This window comes from Leptonotus elevatus, chromosome 3 (genome assembly GCF_054856555.1).
Source record: "Leptonotus elevatus isolate MCC_2025b chromosome 3, RoL_Lele_1.0, whole genome shotgun sequence".
Taxonomy (NCBI): Eukaryota; Metazoa; Chordata; class Actinopteri; order Syngnathiformes; family Syngnathidae; genus Leptonotus; species Leptonotus elevatus.
In genome coordinates, this window is record NC_141241.1 from 6356910 (window position 1) to 6381564 (window position 24655).

General features: G+C 36.7%; 1 protein-coding gene across 5 annotated transcripts in view; it reads right to left on the bottom strand.

The window, feature by feature from the left end:
- The window catches only part of LOC147176768 (protein diaphanous homolog 3-like), a 74627-nt gene that overhangs the window by 32937 nt on the left and 17035 nt on the right, over positions 1-24655 (bottom strand). For 4 of the 5 annotated variants that reach the window (XM_086072037.1, XM_086072038.1, XM_086072033.1 and 1 more), the window contains 9 exons: positions 19007-19039; positions 18155-18250; positions 17188-17282; positions 16483-16584; positions 13333-13572; positions 10881-11010; positions 8098-8223; positions 6338-6501; positions 3049-3184 (listed from right to left, as the gene is read on the bottom strand). In XM_086072037.1, the coding sequence (XP_085928163.1) occupies positions 3049-3184; positions 6338-6501; positions 8098-8223; positions 10881-11010; positions 13333-13572; positions 16483-16584; positions 17188-17282; positions 18155-18250; positions 19007-19039 (1122 nt within the window). The remainder of the gene's footprint in view (positions 1-3048; positions 3185-6337; positions 6502-8097; positions 8224-10880; positions 11011-13332; positions 13573-16482; positions 16585-17187; positions 17283-18154; positions 18251-19006; positions 19040-24655) is intronic. The other variant, XM_086072036.1, reaches the window with a different exon arrangement.

Genomic DNA, 24655 nt, shown 5'->3' on the forward strand with positions numbered 1-24655 from the left:
CAGGTATTTACATCTGTAACATACACAAAAAAAGTTTTTTTTTTGACGGAGATGTTCAAAAATATTTGCTGGTATGACTGATTGAATTGTTTTATTCAGCATGCATTTCTAATAAACTCAACATTCGTAAAATAACATTTTAGGTAAGCAGATGAGGTGTTAAGAATTAAAACAGAAATTGTTCAGTTGGATAACCTTAATAATTATTTAAAAGTCCATTGCTTGCGGTAATTGCATTGAGCCTATAACCCATTGACAACAACAAACATTTGCACTCTTCTTTTAAAGCGATGCTTTTCCAGGATTTTATTGGAGCTGCTTTTCAGGTTTTTTTGGGAGGGTTTACTTAATTAGGCCTCCTGAATTGATACCTATTTCTGGATTCCGCAAATCATGAAAGAGCACTAAAAAATAATTAATAGCAGAAATCAAACAACTCCTCTTTCTCTTTGATAATTATATATATTCTTTTCGTCTTTCGGTGCAGGGCTGCACATCTGCTTTGTTTAGTATTTGATGTCTTAATAGTTTGTAGCCTTACAGTGAGTGTTAAATAACGCTCAGCTCTTGGCCTACCCTGGGAGTTAATGCTACAGATTTGTCATACACAGGCACAGTTACAGGAGGGGGGAAAAAACCCACACAATCCAATCTGAATTTCAATCTCAAGTCAGGCTCTATGCAAATGGGCGCAAGATGAAACTTTCGTTCACTCACACTGCTAGATCACACACACTGCAGATGGTGAGAACATTCGGCATATCAGTGTGTAGATATCCTTAGTCTATGGCAGGCAAAGTACAGTACGTACAATTTAGAATATTATGATTACGGTATGCGTAAGTATGCTCATCTACAACTCTGTATAAAAAAGGTCATGTCCATTTAAAATGTTCTTAAGAAAACCTCAACCTTTTCATTATCTTATGCTGCTATTCAATGCAGTGTCCTTTGCCATAATGTGGATACCGGACTTCCTGGGGCTTTTAGTGAATTGATGGTTGATGAAATGATTACATACAAAATCTCCATTGAGGACAATCCTCCCTAACAAACAAAGAGAAAGCTCTTTAGTTAATAAATATGGTCAGAAACAGATGGAAAACGCAAGAGAGATTGTGAAAAGAGAGTGGGCCCCGGTTGGTGGTAAATGCAAAATCACAATGAAATATTCATCCCAACAATGTGTGCATGAGAATACTGTATGTCTGGATTGTCTGCTAGTGCCTTGATACACTGCCAAAACCGGTCGGTTTGAGCATTTACTGAATGCTTTGCCCGTTCACATTATTTGAACATCATCAACAGCAAACAGTGAAGACAAACACAAACATAATAAAGACATAATCAAAATAGTAGACAATTAGTTTCATACAAACCTATATGCATTGATGCATAAAGTTGTATTTTGACCACCACTAACCTGGCTCAGAAGTATATTATGAAAATGTTTTTTTTTTTGTTTTTTTTTATCGTATTCACTAATTAATGCTTGTACATTGGATAGTTAAGGCTGGATGGGGTTCTTGATGGTTGATGGACGGCCACCATGTCCCAGCAAGGCTACAATATCCACAAAGAGTTGTTGGAATGATATTTTGGGCTGGAATAATTGAGAATGATATTACAGGCTGCTTTAGTGTGTCTGACGGTGTTAAAAGAGTCTCTGAAAAATAGGTGACGTTCCTAAATGATAATTTCCCGGCATTATAAACTTTTCTGAAGTAAAACAATTCTTATGCATGCAAGTAAAAAACTAAACAAAAAGAAGAACAAAAATCACGTGACTACCATTAGCGTCATTTTAATAGTTAAGTCTATAAGAATGGACAGCAACTCAAGGAGGCAATTCTTGGACCCCCAAAAAGGAATCATAACACGTAATTTGATCAGTAACTAATAACTACTTTTTTCTTCTTTTTTTTACTGATGCTCAAAATTGGAGCCAGTGCCAGTCATCAATAACATCAGACCGAAAGCAGAGGCCAACCTTTGATAATTTACATGTCAATACACAAAAAGAGTTACAGAGCTTCACCACATCATCACATGCTCATTGATCAATTGCATGTTTCACTTTAACCATTCTTCTAAATGGTACTTTATTTATGTAGCACTTAAACCTAGAAGGCTCTCAAAGCGCTTTACATTCGGAAGACAGAAGGGTATTTTTTATTTTTTTTTTACATACAATTGAAGAGAGTCACATGACGTATCACATAATGTGATTCAACTGTATTACCAAACCCTGTAAACTGTCTGCATATCTGTGTTAAACTTTGCCTCCCAACAGTGAGGGAAAGCTTTGATATTATATTTAGCCAAACATATGACAGTATTTTGGCACAAACCATAGTTGTGGTTTTATATGTGCATTTTATCTGCAGGCAAGCTACAATGGTTGGCAAATGTTTGCTATAGATGTATTATGGGGCTAGGAGTGATGGGCTGGATTTGTCTGTCAGTCTTGGTTTTGGCATTGAAAATAGGTCTGGAGGCTGTGTTGTTGAACAAGTTCTTGGCATCAGCAATACTCCAAAGGGGGAGGGAAAACAAACCAAAAACAACTGGAAGTTATGAAGCATGCTCTAAATTTCTAGTTTAATTATCACTGAAGGGCACAGCCATTTTTTTTAGGTAGTAAGCTTACACATATTCTGTATACATGCTGTACATATATGTAAAGTAAATTCAATCAGCAAATTTGAAACTGACCAGTGATCAGACTTGTTGACAAAACTTTTGACACACCTCCAATTTTGACTAGATTATAATGCATACTACACTATATTGTAATGATCCGACTTGAATACACCTTCCTGAACAAGACATTTAATCGAGTACACCGATATAATTTTAATATTTTCGTTGTTACAAATCAAATTGCAGTAGTTTCTTAGTTGGTGAAAAGTGATTAAAAAATGCCTACTAATAGCTAGGTTTAATAAAATTCACTGATGAGTGCTTGTGTCGAATCACTGAGGGTGACAACAATTAGACGATTAACAGCATGCAATAGTTGTTACGAAAAGATTGAATGGTCTGTACCTGCATTAAGTTCAAGCAGCCTGCTCTTTTTCTGCTGTCTCTCTTGCCTCTCACGCTCAGCCTTTTCCTTTGCTGCCTGAGCTCTCTTCTGTTTCTCCTCGGATTCCTTGCGCTTCATGTTGTCTTTGAGTGCTTGCTGTAAAATGAGAAATAAAATATGTAACTATAGTGAGAGCAAAAATTTGGTTCAGTATTCAGATGGCACCGGGCGGATTCCAGTGGTTGGTCGAGTCGTATGAGTTATTTTTATTTACTCTCCAAATACCATAAATACTTAGCCTTGGATTTGAGCTTTTGTCCCATTTACTCCTTCAAATCCAGCATCAGAATTCATGAGGTGAGTTTGTGTACATTCATTTCCACTTACCTGAACAGGTTTAGTAAGATCATTGTTTCACGTATTTAATCACTTGTGGCTTTGAAAACAACAGTTTGGGAAGTGGATGGAACACGGGTGTACATGTACAATCCCACCCTGAGTGAGTACCCCACAGCCGGTTAAGTTACACCAAGTTTTGCAAGCTATTTTACAACCTGAACTGCAAATAAAATAGGAAAAAACTAGCCACTTGAATCACTAAAACTGGCTTTCAATGTTCATGAGTATTCAATTAATAGCATGCTTCTCTGAAGAAACCATTGTAACAAGCACACTTTATTAACTATAAATCTCTGAGTGTTAAGTGAACAAATAAGGCACAGTGTGAAGTTGAGATCATTGTGTAAATGTGTAAAAAGGCCATGTGAAGTGTTTGCTTAATATGTCCCCAAATGTTGAAGTTAGTACTCATGCAACCACATTGGTATTTACCTGATTGCATGTAAATGTTTCTTCCCTGTCAAGCTATTACACATGTAGGTCCAAACATGCATTATTTTTCAGTCAACATTAAACCTTTCTCCTACAACATCCATTAGAACTATTTGCAAATAAGGTTATTATGTAAATTATAGGACTCCAAAAGACTACTTTCCTTACTTGGAAGCAGTTTCAAACACTGATCTAATATCATATCAGGGGGAATGCTAAAAACACGCGGGGGGTATATTAACAAAAAAACAATTCATGGCAAACAAAATTTAAACAATGCGGAACGGCAAACCAAGTAAAAGATCAGTAACAAGTATTGTGGCATGAAATCAAGTAATTCATTACAGACATAAAAATGCCACAAAATGGATTTTTGAGTGAGTTATTTACTGATTTCTCCAAAACAAATTGATACAATTGAAAATGCAAGCTTTTATATACATAATGAGTTTATGAGAGAAAAATGGGCCATCATGGCTGAAGTTTCCCTTTTAACTAAATTCCTTGAGGTCCTGCAAAGCAATGTCAGATGTAGTAAAATATAATCTGCCGAAAGGTAATCATAATAGTAGATGGTTCTATCAATATAGCTATGCAGATGCACAGTTGGGGGGTGGGCAAATGGACCCTTCACTGACGCCATTAGTAAAGAGAAAGCAATGTTTAGTCAATATTGAGTCAATACAACAAGTGGTTCTGACTCCTGCTTAGAATGAATCACACTTAACTTCACAAAGAGATTGCAGCAGGGGAGCAGCTCAAGAGCAAATACTTCAGAAGCTCTTTGTTCAAACGAAACCTAATATGATCATAATCGCTCTCAAGACCAAAAACCAAATGTCTAAAATTAAACTTTGGTAAAAACTTGTTCTTAATTTGTATTTTAGATCAGAAGTAACACAAAGTCAAAAAAGTAATACAATCAAGAACCTATGTGATTGGTATTCTGTCATGACAAAACTCTCAGGAGTCATGCCGTATTGTGCATATAAAATTCTAATAGAGTGATGAGACAGAGAGAGAGAGAGGGAGAGAGAGAGAGACAAACGCAGAAAGGATATTGCCCTCAGCTCTCCTCATCACTCCAGGTCTGTTTCCCCCGCCTCTCCTCCTGGATGTCTGCCATTAGACACGCTCAATTGGATTCCTGTCAGATGTGCGGCCTTGCCCTGGGTCTCCTTCCTACGGGTGACTGAGCATGCTTGCATGTGTGTGTACCGGTTTGTGTATGCCTTTATATGCACTTGTCATTTTTATGTTTTTTTTTTTTTTCGGGGAAAAGCTGCTTAGCTTTTTCCACACACCAACATGCACACATATTTTCAGAACACCAACATGCACACATATTTTCAGAACACAGCACACAGTTGCAGTTCAAGGCTCAGTTCATTACACACAGTGGTCTCCAAACAACATGTACCTATTAGCATGGACCTTGGCACAGCAGTGTATGTGCTGACACAGATTTGACCAAGAGGTTACTGTATTGAGATTTAGTGCGTGAACACATTCTTTGACCTGGCCTTGGCTTCAAGCAGGATGATGGTGGGAAGACACCTTTTGAACAAATTACTAAGGGGGTTAGATGTTTACACCTTAGCCTGTTAAAGTGGAATAAACGACTGTATTGGGAGTTCTGACCGTATATTCAAAGTCCTTATAATAACCAAAAAAAAAGATAGATAATAAAGATAATACTTTGCTTCTTCACTGGAATATTTAGTACGAAACTGCAGTAATACCAAGGATATGATGAAGTATAAGGTTTCAGAAATTGGCCCAATATATTCACATAACCAGTGGAACATGCACACTTAGCATTTGTTCTATGTTCATTCCATTTTACTACTAATTTACTTAAGTTTACTTGGACAATTAACCCAAGGGTTGACTTTGTTCTTGATTTGTTAAACCATGTACTTGAAAAAAAATAGTTAAAGTGGAACTGTCTTCTCTACAACATAATGATACAGTACAGGGCGGAGACCGAGCTTTGTGATTTAGCTGCACTACTTAAATTCCACATACCGCACATCAAGCGAAAAATGCAAGCAAGCATCCAGATTATAAGGAATACATCTCACATTTGATCAATTTGGTGAAAAGATTAGTTGAGGGGTACTTTCAGGTGCAGTATGATAAAAAATTATTATTATTTTTTTTTAATCCTCTTTAGTGGTGCCAAGCTTACAAAAATAATATAGTTATTGATATGCCTATGTAACCCGGATGGGAAATGACACAATTTTAGCAAACTAGTGTCTTGACACAATATATTCTTATAATGCTTTTGGCATCACGGTACGCAATCTTAGAATTGTATTTTATCAGGATACAACATTTACAACAGGTAACCTATTATCATAGTTTCCCAACTGTCACAAATGTATTTTCAAGTTAGCTTCAGCTGTTTCCACAAACAATTTAACAAGCTGAAAATGCTGTGAAAGTGCAAACAATGCATCTGGGCGTACTCACTGTGAACATAGTACGGAAGTTGCTGAGATCAGTGAAGAGCTCCTCCACCGATGTTTTCTTCGGATCAACAGCAAAATACTCCAAAAGATTGAGGTAAAGTGTCTCCATGCTGCTTTGCATGGTCACCAGCTTGCCATACTGCTCACGTGCCATCTTACTAAAGCTGTGAGGGTGTTGGTCAAGGTCCGGTACAAATTTATCACACATTCAACATATTAGCAGTGGAAGTACATGTGCATTAATTCACATAATACACACACAAATGGAAAGGTCAGGATTGAGCTGGTGTCAATTATATTACAGTTAACCAGAAGCAAAGGCGTGGGTGCTAGGGCATCTGCGAATTCTAGTAACATTTAAAATTGAAAACTAGAAAATCAAATTTGTAGTAAGTAGAAACAAACGTGCACCTTTTATTTGAGTTAAATTATTAAAATGTTTCATTACAGAAGGAAAGAACCACAAGAAAATACTAGAGATTGTCTAGGAAGAAAACACTGGACGAGTGCCCTGATCTCAATCCCACTGAATCCCTGATGAAGGCACACATTAAACCTGAGGTAACTGGAACAGGTTGCTCACAATGAGAGGGCCAAAACAGCAATTGACATGTTTAATTGAGGAGTACAGAAAGTATAATCACCTCTGCCTGTTTTTAATAAAAAATATTGAGTTTAAGGAGACGTGGACAATTACAGTACTTTTCCCAAGGGGGCATGTGAGAAAGTTGCGGTTGTCGAGGGCCTCACCAGTATGCTTCCATGCATTTTTATTTTTTTACAAAGCAGTGAATTGCCTTGATAAGCTGTTACTTGTGTACTGCAGATATACAATATGCTGTGACATTTAGGAAATACAAAGCAGTGCTTCTCAATTATTTTTTGTTAGGGCCCTCCCAGGAAGAATAAAATGTTTCACGCCTCTCAACTCTCTGACATGACTATAAATATATATATATATATATATAAATATAAGTATCATTTGTCTATATACATTTTCTAAGTTCACCTCTGAGGAAGTAATACTTGTGCACTCATAATGAGTGGTACAGGCACTAATTAATTAATTAATATATATATATATATATATATATATATATATATATATATATATATATATATATATATATATATATATATATATATATATATATATATATATATATAAACAAATTTAGAAATCTGCCAATTTGCAAGACCTTTGAAAGGCAGATACAGTATTGGGAGGTAATTAAAGCCTTCATTTTGAAACCAAGACTTTTTTTCTTTTTAGAATTCATGGGCACCTTGTTCATATATCCACATCTGCAAGAGGATAACGGCATGTCAGATTGCTACATAAACTCTGTAAAGAGTCTGACATCATGGCCTTAAGACAGTCTGCAACTTGCCAATGAATAACGATAATAATATACAACAATATAAATAAATAAGAAACATAAACATTCCCTATGGGGCCAGCTTTGCCCTGGTGTTCATCCATGATGTTGGTGGATCAAATCGATCAAATAACTCTGGTGCTCCTTTGAGAACCAGACCAAAATGTTAATGTACTCCCGTGGTTATATTATCTATCTACATGTGTTGTTTGTAATCATAATTTCACTCCGGAAAAACACTGTGAAATAGATGATAATTGTTGAACCGTGTGCCTAGAGTTTCCTATTATATGTTAGCATTAAATCTAAAAAAAACCTCATTAACATGGTCACTTGTATCTCAAGGCACCACTGTATATCTAAGAAAATTGTTAAAAGGATATTGTCATTTTATTGACAAACATGTGACTGGGGTCATCGGGGGATGAGAAAGTCTCAAGGTCTCTCTCCAGCTGCAACAGCTGCCTTTCCATCTGCCTGAGGCTCTTTTCCAAATTCTCTGCAGACACTAACACACACCAAGATGCATTCATGCATACGCACAGTCATAGAAGCACAAAGAACACACATCACCATGCCATGAAAATCTGTGGAAAAATACTTTGAGGGTCTAAACGGATCAGAGGGGTCAAATAAAACATACATGGAAGCCACAGACAAAAGGCAATAGATTTTTAATAAGAATCTGGTTGAAAATGGTGAAACAATACACAGAGTCAGCCATGTTGTTTTAGTGGGTCTTTGTTTTTATGTGTCTGATTTACTTTATGCACAGCACTATGTATGCAGCAATGTTTTTTTTTTTTAGGGTTTTTTAAGTGCTCTATAAATAAAGTTAAATAAAAAAAACTGACTATAACATCAAGTAAAACTATCCTCTGAAAGTGGAGAAACGGAAATGCATGTCAGTGCCAACAGATTTACACCTCATGTAAGGAGGCATTTTGTCAAATCTGAATTCATTGTATACCTACTTATCCATAAATAAGAGGTAAGTAGGTTTCCCAAAATTGCATTAACAAGGAAAGGGAGCAATGAGCCAAACTTTGTTAAGTTGGTCATGCCTGCCACTTCATGAAAGTCCCCAAAAATGACGTACGACTTAAATTACCCTTTTAAGACTGTACTCTACAAAAAAATAAGCTCCTTATTTTCAAGTAGCAACAAATTTATCTTGATCCAAATATATGCTTAGTGAGAATGGAATGTCAGGAATAGAGAACTACATTACAACTGCAACATTTGTACCAACCATGTCCATCCTTACACTAAATATTAACAAATCTGGTGGAACGGACCAAGGAGGCGTATTAAGTAAGAGCTACCAAATGTTGTATCTCCTTTACCTTCACTTCTGTGTGTACAAGCCAGAGTGATTTTATGAGCATTGGAGTCTGAATGGCCCTGTGGCAGAGAGATTGCTGCCAGATGTAGAAGGATTTAAAGGAATAAAAATTGCTAAATTTGCAGAGGTCAAATCCCCCATTGACACCTCTTTACTACTCTGCCAACCTGCCGTGCGATAAATAAGAATGAGTAGCACACATCTCTGCATACTCTTTTACAGGTCACCACAACACACAGAGCTCGCTCTACTATACAGTCGATCATTTTGTGTGAGGGAAATTAAGGGATTTAAAATGAAATTATGCTTCCAGAGATAGCAAACATACTTCCAAGCATATTATATACATATACAGTTGTGCTCATAAATTTATATACACCACGGTTATGTAAACTTATGAGCACAACTAGACTTGTACAAAAGCTAAACATAACTCAATGACACAAAAATATTATGAATCATCACGAAAATTAATATGCACATTAGGGGTGTGCCATATTATACATTGTACGATATTAACAGACTGTATATTTTTGGGTGATAAAAATGTAAAATATTGCGAAATTGACACTGTCGGGATGTGATAACGTAGTCTGTAACATCTGTCATCGCGTAAATTTGGACGTGCATGCATAACGTCTTTGTCCTCAAAAGAGGATTTACTGCCTCAAGTGGGATCTACCTTTGTCGTGTGGAGCTCAGATATGATGCAAAATACAATATAATAGTTTGAAAGTTATGCAGAAAAAGTGTTATTTCTAAAGCCAAGGAGAAACACAAACTATAGCTTTAACACACGACCGAACACCTGTATATGCAGGCGAAAGACACGTAAGGAGGACATGGAAACAGCTCATGTTGTTTGGCGTAAAAGTGAACAAAAGATTCAACGGAGCATTGCTGGACCACTCGTTAGACACACTCATTATGACGACAAAATAAAAATAAAATAATAATAAAAATTAAAAAAAAGAGGTAGGCGCTTTTGTCAGGTCTTTTGGTGGGAACAGTTTATTTACTGCTTATCTGCTTCACCAAAATTAATTTTGAGGTTAAAAGTTTAATGCCGCTTTCCCTGACGAATGCTTTCTCTGTCCTGTCAAGATCATAATGAGTTTTTGCTGATGGAATATCCCGCTATAGTTACTATTAACAAATAATTAAATCAACTTTCCTGACTTTTTGGATGAGTACAAATATACAGGCATTGATTAAAAATAAAGCCTGACAGAATCCAATGCTCGTTGTTGTGCAATTTAAATAATTAAGTTCTACTTCTGTACAGCTCACTTTTAATAAGTGACATAAAACGAATGTGTTGTTTTGCTGTCAGGCAAAAATATGTAATGATTTTTAATATTTAACACCCATCCATTTTTTAAACTGTTTTGTCCTATTCGGGGTGGCGGGGAGCACAACTCTATTCCAGCTGTTCAGCTAATATAGAGACAGATAACCCACTCACACTGTCACTGAGTTGGAAGTGAACCCACTTGTCAGTGACTACTTTTTAACACAGATGTGATCATTAGTATACATACTGTACTTTGGTACAATTAATCATTTTGGGCCATTTTTCAGACAAGAACATCAAAGGTCATACAAAAAGTTGTCTTTCATTCATGGCTATTGGTTGTATATGAAGCTTTTATTTATGTATTTATTTTTAATGAAACTAAATCAAACTGAATTAATTGCATTAAATAGAATTAATCGACCCATCAAGGAAAGTCATAAATTACATTAACTGACTCTTCATGTAAGAAATTGTAAAATGGACCAATTAATGTGTGTCAAGTGTAAATTTGCATGATCATTACCCCTGCTTGCTCGGTCCACATGTTGAAGGTCCTCAACAAATTTGATCACATCTGGAAATTCCTCTTCACATATTTGCGCTAGGAAATGGAGCAATGTGGTCTTCTGGTCACCTGACTTAGTATCCTTTAGCTGTTGAAAAGCACAGAGCCACAACAAACAAAATGTTGAAACAAACACACAGGATGGCAATTACCCATTCTACATAGGACATGGGAAGATCAACTGAAAATTTGGACCACAGTGTTAGGTACCATAGTGATGACCTGTTGGGCAGATTGGCAATGTTACTTGCTGTGATCACTGGTCATATTACTGTATAATGTATTAATAATCAAATACCAGAAGAAAACAATGTCTCCCAGGTTTCCGAACTGCAGTTTTTTTTTTAAATCTGTTGTTGCTTTCTCATGAGTGCCACATCTGTCAGTATTAATAACAACATCCATGTTAGTGTTGCCAAGCTACACAGAGTTCAGATCACCAACTCAAACCCATCAACACAGAAGCGATTGTTTTGTTTTACCCAAAATAGCAAGTTGAATGACTATAAAGTACATTTCATGTTTTTAATGGACAAAAACAAGTTACAAACTGTATTGACAACTATGTGGGCAGGAAACGTGCTGCCTTCTTTATTAATAACGCATCCCCACTATTCAAGCCCATTGGTGACACAGGACAGCTATTGATCGTCAGAGCTTCCATCCCATAGAAATACACTTCCAGAATGTTTTTTTTTTTATGTCAAGCAAAAAAAAAGGGTGGATGATTTCACACGTATTAACAGAATGCATGGTGTTCCACAGGGTTCAATTCTGGGGCCTCTGACGTTTTAATTGTATCTAATGCCCCGGGGTTACATTTTAAGAAAACAGCAGTGGTTAGTGGTCCATAAATATAGGGATCGGAGTAAGCGCCGTCCTAACTGCATGATTTGCAATGCCAAGTGGATAAATTCTAATCCAGCGCAACAAGCTATCGAGCAAAACTAAAGAAACTGTTAAGATGCATGGAGATGGGGAATACATGAACATGCTTTCTGAATTCAAGGAGAAGAGAGCCAGATTCGATGGCAACTCTCCCTGTTCATTTTGCTCACCAGTAAACCCTATACCTATGTAATGAATTTGAAAAAATACTAATGATAATAATATTAATAATGATAATAATTTAAGAAATCACATAAATCCTTAATTCATCCACATATTTATCACAGTTTACAATCTCGACATGCTCTTTGCTGCACGCTGTACTGTGGAATAAGTAAACAGGAGATTAATGTTTGCTTTTATATACAGTTATCAGCCTTTCATATCAGCTCCTACCTTGAACCCACCACAAAGATGATTACAATCGTTCAAAATGTGCGCTGAATCATCAGCTTTTCAACATTTCAAAAAGAAAAAAAACCTTTATCAGTTGATTGTACCATTGTTCACCTAATTCATCAAGTAGACACATACAATAAATGTTATTTATCGGAACGTAATATTGAAAGCACAAGTTTAACAGGGTAGAATTTTGGCAGTGATGAATGGCTGCTTTGGTAGTTATGCAGCTAAAGATGGATGAGTCTCCTACCCAAGGATTACACTCTGCTCTCTGTCATCATCACCATCATGCAGAAAAACTGACTCTTCTGTCTCCATCCTATGCAAAATGCACAGGTGTTTGCCAAGTCCTTGCGGCCTGAAGCAAGGATAGTCCGAGTCCACATGCATGAGTAAGGTTAGATTAGGTTGATTAATTATGTACTAGCCAGGGTTCATGCACATTTCACATTTCTATTTTTTCAGGCCTTGGGAAGAATTTCTACCATTGTAATAATAATGCATTAGATATATCATATACGTAGAGAGAAGACCCTGTACAGTATGTTTTAATCTTGGGAAAGAAAATGAAGAAAAATACATAGAAATAGCCACGTGCACGACTTTGATGTTTACTTCTGGTTTTATTTTCATAGGTTGCTTACTTTCTGCTTTTATTTAATTGCTGCATTGCAATTAGCATATTTTTTGCAAACAAATGACTTTGATTTTGATAAGTGACTGGTGATGTTTTTTGTTTTGTTTTTCAGATATCCATGCACAAAAATGTTTGCATTAATGTGAGAATCAATGTATGTCTTTTAATTTGCTGGCTATTAAGCGGTCAAATTACACATTATAAACTTGATGTCGCACACATGAAACAATATATCTTATTTTCAATCCAATGTATAGTATCCTATAAACTTTATATTTAAATTAATTAAATATAAATAAATGAATTGGTTTGACTACTTGAAAACATATGCCAAAAAAAAAAATCATACTTAAAACAAATAATCATAATTCTTGCTTGAGCCTACAATATTCTGACTGAGTGGTAAATTGTTTTGCACATAAGCACAAATAAGAGCATGTGACGCCATCAAATTAAAGTTTTGACAGAAAGGTCAACACTCACCTTGCAGAGGGAACTGAGGTCAAAGCCGAATGACTGGGCATTTCTGGAACCTGCGTTCAGGTAATTGCCCAGCAGCAACACAAGTTCCAGCAAGCGGCCAAAGGCGTGGCTTGTCTTGACTTCATCACAAGCAGCATTCACAGCGAGAATGTCTGGACGCAGATTGTTTACCTGCTCCTCAAATTGCAGTCGGAAGAGGATATGGTCCAGTCGCGGGCGAAGGCGCTTTACACTGCTCATCTAGGAGATGACACACAAATGTGAAAAGAAAACTGGTTGTAAGAAAATTGGGTTGAGTAATTAATGTGAATTTCCGTAAAATAATAAACACCTAGTCTTGATGCATTCTCACAAAGCAAGTTTAATTTCGGAAAAAATACAGGCTACCATCATGCTGTAAAGTGTTGCTAGGCAGGCGTAATAGATGTTGGCATTGATTTGATTTGGGATCCAGGACTGTTAAGTCAATTATGGAGTTAGTGTCCATATAGGGCAGGTGAATGGAATATACAACAGGCTGCCTTGGATTACCACTCTCACGCAATTACAGCAAATTGGGAAATATTGCATTGGGCCCCAAGACCTGGACACAACGGTGATTGTGGATGTGTATTGGGTTGGAAGGAGGGGTTCCGCTTCCACTTGTGTTAAAACAACAGATGGCTGTGCTGTTTGAGATTCCATCCAGCGTAATTATAGCTACATCAAAGTTGACAAATGACTATTCCAGTGAGTGAATAAGTATGTATGTGTGCATCTGTAACTTCTTTAAAATGTAAGGAGGATTAAAAAAAAAAGAAAAGAAAAGGAAAAAAAAGCGAATGGGTACAAAACCTCATATTGTAAACTAAATTGTAATACTTAAGAGCATAAAGCATTACAAGAACATATTTGGGAGTAAATGTTTTGGCAACTTAGAAAATGTGTCTGTGTGATGAAGTGTCAACAACAATCAAAATCCCAGATTTAAGACTAATCCAAAACGCTGCCAGTCATGAGCTGTGACTACATGAGTGGGGGTTATGAATACTAGTAAACATGGATATTACGGCGTTGAAGCCAAGTCCAGTTATCAACACCAACATGTATATAATAATATACACTTGTATTGCCATGCCAAGATTTAATTAAATATGTTTTGATTTACCGTAACGTGTGTTAATACAGATATAAGACATTTTCAATGCATTCAGCACCACTAGTATTATCACTGTGCTGACAATTGAAAACTTGTTCTTGTTATGTTTAAAAATATATATTGTTCCAGTCATTTGGTTAGTCTCTGAGGTTTGGCGGCGGTTAATAAAAACTGACTGATGATATGCCCCGCTTGTGCATTTTTGGCTGTACGTGATCACGCTACATTGTTTGGCCTATATGCGCTGCAGGCAATTTGGTGCACTCAGTAGTCGACTTGTGGCTGTCGTAATTGTACGTTGTGTTATTGCTTTATTATTGTAATCCTTTCCTACTAATGTCGAGCACAAAATAGAAAATGGTTGGACGAATATGTGCAATATGAATTTGCATATATAATGTAACATACGGCGTTCCACAGGGTTCAATTCTGGGGCTGTTGTCATTGTACCTGCTACTCCTGAGTTCCATCTTAAGAAAACAGCGGTGGTTGTTAAAAAATTATCCTTAAGTATAGAGTTGAGTGATGGGAGTCAGCATCCTAATAATTTGAAATGGCAAGTTGAGCAATTCTAGTCCAGCACAATTAGCTATCTAGCAAAATTAAAGGCACACTTCCTGCATGGAGAAGGGGAATACAGGAACACTCTTTCTGAATTCAAGGTGAAGAGAGCTAGATTTGATGAAAAGGATACTCCCTCTGTTCATTTTGTTCACCAGTAAGAGCTCTAACTTGAATTAAAAAAAATTAAAATTAAAATCAATAAAGAAGGGTTCGGTGAATACGCACATGCAACTGGTAGGGTTCAGTACGTCTAACAAGGCAAAAAAACACTGCCCTAAAGGTTAGTTAAAAACTGACAAAACCCTTTTTCAGTCCTCATTTTTAAAGGAGGGGAGAGGCATTAACTGTGCCACTTGCAGGAGTCATGGCAAATTCAAGAAGTGATAACTAGATTCATGCAAATTTCTCAGCAAGTCGCATTTGAAAAGTCTTTAAGAAGCAGATGCAGAAAAATTTGACTGCAGTGTTGCTTTTTAAAAGTGCATAAATTACGGAGGTAGTCCAGGTGTCACTTGAGGCAAAAAAAAACCTGAATGTTAAAGCTGTGAATGAGAATATTAATTCGAAAGTGCAGCTGTGTATTCCCACTACACGAAGAAACATTCAAAGACAGCATAATGTACAATTAAGATACGTTTAAAGAAAACACATTTTGTGAAATGATTTTGAAATTTTTACTGGTCATAAGTCCTGTGACAGTAAATGGCTTTTAATTTGTTGGAATTTATATGTTTCTGGAGTTGGTGAGGAATTCTGGTTGGTGGCCCGGTGGGTGGTGTCTGGCCGGTGCTGGATTTCACTTTCCTTTGTTTTCTTTGGTCCCCTCGGGTCTCCTGACGGCGGTGTTCGGTTTAGGTGAATGGTATGGGATTTTTTCTAATAGGTTTTTGGTTAGCTAACGAATACACACACACTCGCACACATACAAAAAAATAAAAAAATAAAAATAACAATAATAAAGAGCAATGATGATGACATTACCGAATGAACAATACTGAGCTCTTTTTGAAAAAAAAAAGAAAAAGAAAAAGTAAATGGCTTTTAAATAAAGTGGCATCTTTTCAATTAGATAAAATCTGAATTAAAAAAGTATGATAGAAAAGCCAGATATGCACATTTAAAAGTGTGTCACATTCATTCACGAATGGTGGAACAGTTGACGAGCGTATGATATGCAAGACAATGAGATTGTTCAAACTTCTTTGCTAAGGTGTGACTCACATACCTCAAATTGTCATCATATTTAAAATGACTGTAAGGAGATCTTTTGAAAAGTGCAAAGACAAAAAAATATATGGTTTCAGCAGATCATTCTAGTGCAAACAGACACTCAGTCACTACAGATGTGATGTTGAAATTGTATTTGTTTTGATTAAATATAAAAAGAAAATAACATTTTGGAGCGTGTGTGAGTGCGTGCATGTGTTTGTATTTGCATAGATACTCACTATAACCCCAAACTGCTCCGGCTCTGACAAATTTGGATAGTCATTCTTAAACTTGGCCAAAGCGTTCAGCTGCTCCTGCTCAGGCAAATGCTTCACAAGGTTCTACAATGACAAGAGGAACATAGGAATAAATGTGGCTGGTGCGGAGAGATGCGAAAGGGGGAAAGCAGTAAAGCAAAATTTGTGTATAGTCAGGATGTTTGACAGTTTTTAACACAGTATAGTGCCGAGCAAGGTGGTGATGTTTGATATTCACTTTTCCAAACAAAAGTAGTCCTCGGGTTTTCCAGAACATATGATATTTATTCATGCTTTCTGTTATTTTTCTGTCTTGCCATCTCAAAAATCTGACACTACTAAATTTCTGCCAGAAAACATAACCAGCCTTCTGTCTCGGAAAAATGTAAAAAGAAAAAAATTGCACCTCACTGGAAATGGGGTTTCATGCAATTTCGTTGGCCCCTTAAAGCCAGATTAATCTGTTTCTTGGCCTTCCCGGCCGGCTCGATATACAAGCACCACCATTGTTGGCCAGAACACACTCAAACAAAAATCTACCATTGTCAAAATGGCCAAGAATTACACCCCCTGAAATTGATTAAGCGGAATGAGGTGTCACGTTTTTTTCCCCAAAGTGTAGATACCATCTAGTTAAAAAGAAGAGATACAAGTCTATGTAAAACAAAATGTTCAAAAGTAACCCACCTGAATCATTGGTTCAGTTAGCTGCTCTTCATCAACCTCCAAAATCATTTGACGAATTTCTTTGTAAGGGATGCGGAAAGAACCCAGGAAAATGGCTGCAGAGAAACAAAAAATATTTAAATGAAATTTAAAGATGCTGTGGAAATTTTTCACACACCATATTGTATCATCAATATACGGGGCCACAACTTGGCCCGGGCTAACACTCAAAAGGCTTGTCAGACCCATCGAGGCTCGAAATAAGCATATTCACATTGCAATTTGTGAGTGGAAACTCACATTTTGTGCCTCAATCAAACACATTGAAGAGCAAAACTGTAAATGGGCGTTTCTGTGGCAAAACAGAGGTTCCAAATGTTACGGAATTCACTGAATGCTAACTCGTTACGCTCGTATAATGGGCGTTTTCTCAGCATGGGCCAAAAGAATGAGATTCAGAATGCTACCTTACCTTTACAAAAGCAGGTTAAATATGTGCCAGACGAAGTGTCAAGTGATTGCATATCATATATTCTTGTGTCTTCTCATCAGACAAAATGTGTACAGTATACTAGGTTAACCCTGCCTGCAACCACAAGGCAGCTTGCATTAGCTGAACACAGAACACATCAACGGGCAGATCCTAATTTCATAATTGCTGCTGCATGGTTTATCACTGTTCCCGGGCTGATTGCACTAATTTTTTTTAAGACATGAAATAAAGGTCACAGCTCCCCTTCAGAAAAGACAATGAGGTGCTAATTATTAGATAACTTGAGATCCTACTAGATTCTCATTCATTCTGTATGGCTTAAAACAGTAATTCTAAAACTAAGCATGCATTATGCACACACAAGAGATACATATAGTCATGTACAGCATTAAATGATCATACTGCAGCATAATATATTATAAATAATAGTAAAAATAACTATAATTCTTGTAAGAGGAGACGGTAAAGTGTGGGTAGAAGAAAATAAATACTTACATAGATTCTGTGCAATCTTAGGATCAAGCACCTTCAGCTCTTTAATTCGCTTCTTAATGGATTTTTTATCATCGAGATCCTCCTCTTCTCTTTTGGCTGATGAAAACATACAAACAGGAAATTGTTATCTATAAATACCGTGAATAATTGCACACCTAGATGTTTATTTTATTACTGACGTGCAAATTACTAACCAATTAAGGTTTAATACATTATCTTTATTCCCAGGTTCAGACACATGAAGTGCACATGATGTAATTATTATCCACACACTACAGGCATGAAATTTCATAAGGGAAGCAAAATTATTTGCTCAATACTCGACAAAAATGTCCAATCTTCCGCAACATGCAGAAAACAGTAAATTGTTGACCCATTTTAAATAATTGCAGGTAGACTAAAAATTGCACCAGTTTGTCATGACAGGATGCTAAAAAAGCCAGACTGTCAAATGGCAATTTTTATATAACAGTGACAGTGTGACTAACAGACAGCAGGAGACAGAACAATATTTGCCAACTATACCAAGTTCAAGCATAAGCCACCGAATGTATGTATTTTCCGTACCGTTCACAAAAGTGTGAGAACAAGTATTTAGTGGAGAAAAAAAAATCTCATTACTGCCAGGTTACAGTAAGGATGAGCAGTTCACATACTAGTTCTTTAGGCACTGCTAGTATAGGCAAAGCGAAGGGAGGGGGAAGGGCGACTGTCTACTGTTTAACCTGGCACCCCTTACAAGGGTGCTACATTTTATGATTAAGTGAAGAAGTGAAGTTCTGGCATGTCCACAAGCGTGCACTGCTACAAATATACAGAAATACACTGACAGTCACACAAGAGTGGACTTACGTGGCTCTTCAGTTGATGTACTCTCTTCACACTCTTTCAAAATTGTAAGGGCAGTAAAGTACACAGAGAAGAGGACATAAATAAACATTGTTTGTTGGAGTGTTCTATTTATTGTGGTGTGACAAATGAGGCAAGTTAAAAAGGACACATTTCTGAAATCAAAATAAGTAGAATAAAAAAATAATAATTAACGACAGATGTTAACGGCAACATTAAGCCAGCAAATTTGGTTTTGAAACATGCACACACACAGCTCCACGTATAAAAAGGTTGTCTCTCAGCCGAGAAGTGTTTATTTAACCAAAGGTTCTTAGCACCAAAATGCCACAAGATGGCGTGCCAAAGCCAGTAGACTAAAGAATTAGGACTTCTTTTGTTTTTCCACTTAACTTTATTCAGGGGTCACAACAGCTAATCATCCTCTTCCAACTCTCCCTGTCCTATGCATCTTCTGCTCTAACTTCAGCAATCAGCAAATCTTCCATGCACTACATCTATAAATCTCATGTTCAGTCTCTCTCTTTGTTTCCCACCTGGCGGCTCCATTTCCAGTATTGTTCTATCGATATATCTACTGCCCTTCCTCGCCACCAAGCCATATCAATCTGGCTTCCCGAGTTTTGTCTCTAAACTTTGCAGTCGGTGCTGGCCCTCTGATGAGCTTATGTAATAATCTCATTGAAAGGAGTTATGCCACTTTTACAAACAAATTTTTTTCCTTTTACATTTTCAATAAAAGCTGGCTATACACACACAGCAAAAATTTCTGTGTTAAAATTTCAGGGTTAAAATCCTGTGAGTTGTTTAACTGAACAGGTGCAATTTTAACATTTTCAGAGTTAAATGGTATCCAGAGGAGGCGTTATTTTACAGAGTTGATCGCCTATTGTTAGATAATCTCTGCATTTAACACTTTTTAAAAGTGTTGTTTTAACTATTTGTAACTATATTGTAGAGTTAAATTTAACTTTAAGCTTTGACAACTGGCAAAACTGCATATGCACATGCAACTCCACCAGCAACTTTCCCAAAAGGCCGTATGACTACATTGCATTGTGAAAGCGCTAAAGGGAATGGTGGGTGGATAAAATAAAACTGCTGTGAAAGAGCATGACTGATGCTGTACATGACAGGCAGGCCTTAGAAACAGGCAAGTAACACCTCAAATCTCCCAACCACCCTTCACAAAACAGAAACCACACACACACACGTCACATACCAAATAATCTATATCGTCTGCACACTACTCGCAATAAATTTAGATTTAATTTATTGTAATTTATCAAAGTGTATTCTAATAAGGCAACAGTGTGAGACGTGTGCGATGATTTAGCCCAAAAATGGAAATACATTTTTCATCTATATGTTAAAGCGTATGTGCATTTGATGGGCTATACTTTAAAACGTCGCCATATAATGAAACGGGAATTCATATTTTGAATCCTGGAAAAAAACAGTGGCTGATACTTTCCACTTGTGAAATATTACAGCAGAACAGTTTTAATGAATGAATGCTTTAACGTGATAATAGTCATATTCATATTGGAACTATTATTATTATAATCATCATCCTCATCTTTATTATTATTATTGTTGGAACATGGGAGTATTATATGTTGGCTGCAAAAAATGAAAGCGAGTCAGTTAATTTACAGAATAAATGCACGTCATGGCGCATGGTCAGAATTAAGGATGTTCGATACTACTTTTTTTTCCGACCGATACTTAACTCTTGAGTAGTCACCGATACTGATACCAGATACGGATACCACTAGTAAATAAAATTCCCCACCTAAAAATTACAGATGATTTTAAAGAAAGAACTAAAGTTTATACCGGAATATACAATTTCTCCTTAACATTGCATGAAATTATACTGAATCGTGACCAATCAATCGTGATGCAGATCGAATCGCAAGGTACTAGGCAATTCACAACCCTAGTAGTCTTACCTTAATATGCAGTCATGCATTCTTCTAATGCAACCATTATACAGCCTGCAATAGTGCCTTCCTTCATAGTGATTAAGACTTGTGATTTTAGTATAGTTATATGTTTCTAAGAAACTCAGAAGAGAGCATACTGTATACGACTTGTGTACATGTACACATCTCTGCCCAAAGCAAAATCCACCAGACGTTTCATGCACAGGAGGAGTGCCGTCTGCAACGAGTGAAAGAAACTCACTATTACGGCACATCTGTCAAATAGTCAAGCCAGCTGCTCTGTTTGACTCACCATTTTGTTCTGATATGGCAAAGTCTTAAGAGTTCAGTCACCCTGACAGCAAATCAACAGACCTTTCTATGGCATTAATGCACATTCAACCACCTTGGCTAATACTGACAGGACAGGACAGCAAATGAATGAGGGGAAGGCAGAAGAGGGTGATCAGAATAATGGAGTGAGGAGCTGTGCTGCAAGAGAGATAATCAAAGCGAACCATGCAAGGCCACATCTCCCTGTGATTCACACCAGATGACCAAGGGCCATAATTATAGTGAGACTAATTCTGATAGCAGCAAATTAACAGACTTCATTAAGCTTCTCTTAACTTTCTCTTTAGTCGTGCTCTTTCTTCCCAGATTGCCGTGAATTCTAAACTACCAGAATCACCTCTGCATAAACATCACTCTTTAAAATCATACTGGTATACACAGAAATTGCCACAATTTAAGGCTTTCTACTGGCCTAGTTGGGAGATTGTTTAACATTTATATTCTTAGTGGAGTAGTGCCCTCTAAAGGTCACTTGTATACACACACCAATGTGAGTACCACAACAAACAATCGGACGTCAATGTATCTGCTAGGAGACATTATTATTTCTATTAAATATTAAATATGGCAAGCTCCGTCTGAGTCACTCTAGCATTTACCCACGTCTCTTAGTGGATTGAGGATATTCTAAATCACTCTCTCATCTCAAAAGTAATTTGCCAATTGTACGCAGATGATGCAAGCAAGTCTGCTTCTAGCCGTCTATACTTATCAACCTATCATACACAAATCACAAGTCTGGATGAAAAATCACAACAGGAAAATGTTGCGAAAGCAAATATCTTTTTAACGAGCCAGCCCATTACTTGGGTGATGTGAAGACATAAAAACACAAATTGGGAAGAAATTGAAATGCTGATGCCTGAGAAATTGAGGTGGCTGAAATAAAACCGCAAAACTATGATGGAGAAGAGTGACACTGAAAAACAAAGGAAATTACCATGAGAAAAAAGGGGCCAAAAAAAGCCTTTGGTAAATGCAGGATTGCTTACAAAAATGCAAAACTTGAAATATGGGCTAACTTGCATTTATCAGTAGATTTCCATAACAATAGGTTTGTGGCGGTTTGCTTGGCAACTTATTATTGTTTACAGTTTCAAGAAAGCTATCCATTCCTTTATTATATCCTCATTAGGGTTGCGGGTAACTGAAGGCTAATCAAGGTGACTCCAGGCAAGAAGTAGGTTAAATGTTAACTTTTTCATCCGTTTGCACTCATTTATTCATGCTAAACAGCTTTACTTTCTCCCCATGTGATAGTGCTGGGGGTGTGGTTTCAACCAGAAGGCTATCATTTTCTTTGTTATGAGTAAAAAAATAAATAAATAAATAAAAAGTCATAGTAGTAAAGCTAATGAGTGAAAATACAACTAATTGTGAGGACTAATGTTAGTATGCAAAGTACTGTCAAGTGCAGCGTATACTTCAAAGTCTAATTATTTTTGCTCCTACTTCCAGGACACAAACTAAATTGTTGGAACCATTCCACTAACAAAATAAAAACACATGTTAATCAAGAATTGGTTTTCGTGGTCCAACATAACTACATTAACTACTGTATTAAATAAACTAATTAAGCTGGTTTGAACAAAAATGGGGATATCCGAAACTTAATATTTTGTTGCACAACCTTTTAAGGCAATCACAGGAATCAACCCATTTCTACAATTCTCAATGAAAACTGCACGTCAAGAGGGATTTTGATTAACTCCTACAGATCTGGATGTTTCAGCTCCTTCCACAGATGTTCAATAGGATTTAGATCAGGGCTCATACAAAGACACTTCAGGGTAGATAGACCAATATTTTGCTCTTAACCATTCTTGTCGTATTAACTGTGTGTTTTGGGTCCTGCGGGAGGCAGCGGAGGCTGTATACCCTACGAATGAGACGAAGCTACCTGACACTGGGTTGAACAACTCTCTCCAGAATGCTTTGAGAGCATTGAGATTGCATTGTTCTCTGCACAAATGATTAAGAGATGCAGATACCAGCTACAACCCCTGAACATAACCAGGACCGCCTCCGCAATTCACAGTAGGTGCATTATTATTTTCTGTGTATGCCTCATTATTGTGCATGTTAACATAAAACTGTGGCTTCTCAATATACATTTTGGCATTCTTATCCATTTGAAGTTATTTCACTATTCTGTTTTCTATTTCTATTTGTCTCTTAAAAGCGTACCAACAATGTTGACCAGATTTGAGTATTACAGATACTATTTTGAAAATAGAAGGATTTTTGTAATGTGTTGCAAGAAAGAGACAGCCAGAGTAGCTACCATCAACCATGCATTTAAAATGATCACATCTTGCCATTCAACAACAAAAATAACCTTTAATGATTATGCATCTGATGAGTGCTCTCATAATGACAAAATTTCGGCAGCCACATGAAGTCATTATAGAGCTAATGGAGTTCTTTAAAAATGTCACAGGAGGGAAAAAAATGAGAGAGGATAGTAAAACTGTTTTACATTTAAAGAATCATGCCTGAAAATTTGATTTGAGACATTATATTTGTCAAAGAAAAACACCTTTTGTTGAATCCTTTCATCCTACCTCCCCCGTTCTAATTCTCTTCATCTTTTTCCATAATGGTGCCAGCTAACCCATTTAGTTCTTGTCTTGTTTAATAGCCCAAATGGGACATTAATCGCAAGAAGAGCAGTGTGGGCAGTAGAATAGGTCATGTACTTTAGTCATCAAGTTTTTTGCCGTGAATTTATTTAGACTATTTTAGAGGCATTTGAAGTGCTTGTTCGATGTTTTTAAAAAAATTCACGAGGCAATTCTCACGTTGCTGATTCACAGGCTAAAATAAGCAGGTTTACACCACAATTTGTGAGTCAAAATTTACATTTTGCATTTAAAAGCAAAATTGAGACAACATGCTTACATACAGATAAAGAACCACTGTATTAGACTGTCTGTCTGCAAAGGGCCACACACAAGACCTGGTCATTAAAGATTCCATCCCCCATCTCAGATCTTCACATCCAGGACATCAGCATTTCAGATGTTAGGTTAAAGAAAGGTCACCTTCAGGATCCTGCTCCCCTCGCCCCTCATCAAAACACAACACCTTATATCCTGCAGAAATATCAAGAACATTGACTCCATCTCAGTCAGCATCTCCAGCTCCTTTGCCCTCACCACCAAGTACATCAGTCACTTACCTCATGGACTACAACAACTATAATCTTTATCCTTGACTTCCATGCTCATGTAGTTTACTACATTCCAAATTTTGAAATCAATGAATAATCATGTTTATTAGTAGTTATTTCAATTCCATTAAAAAATATATATATTTCAATTGTCTAGCCGTACGCTTAGGAATCCCCAGTCTAAGTCAACAGCAGTAA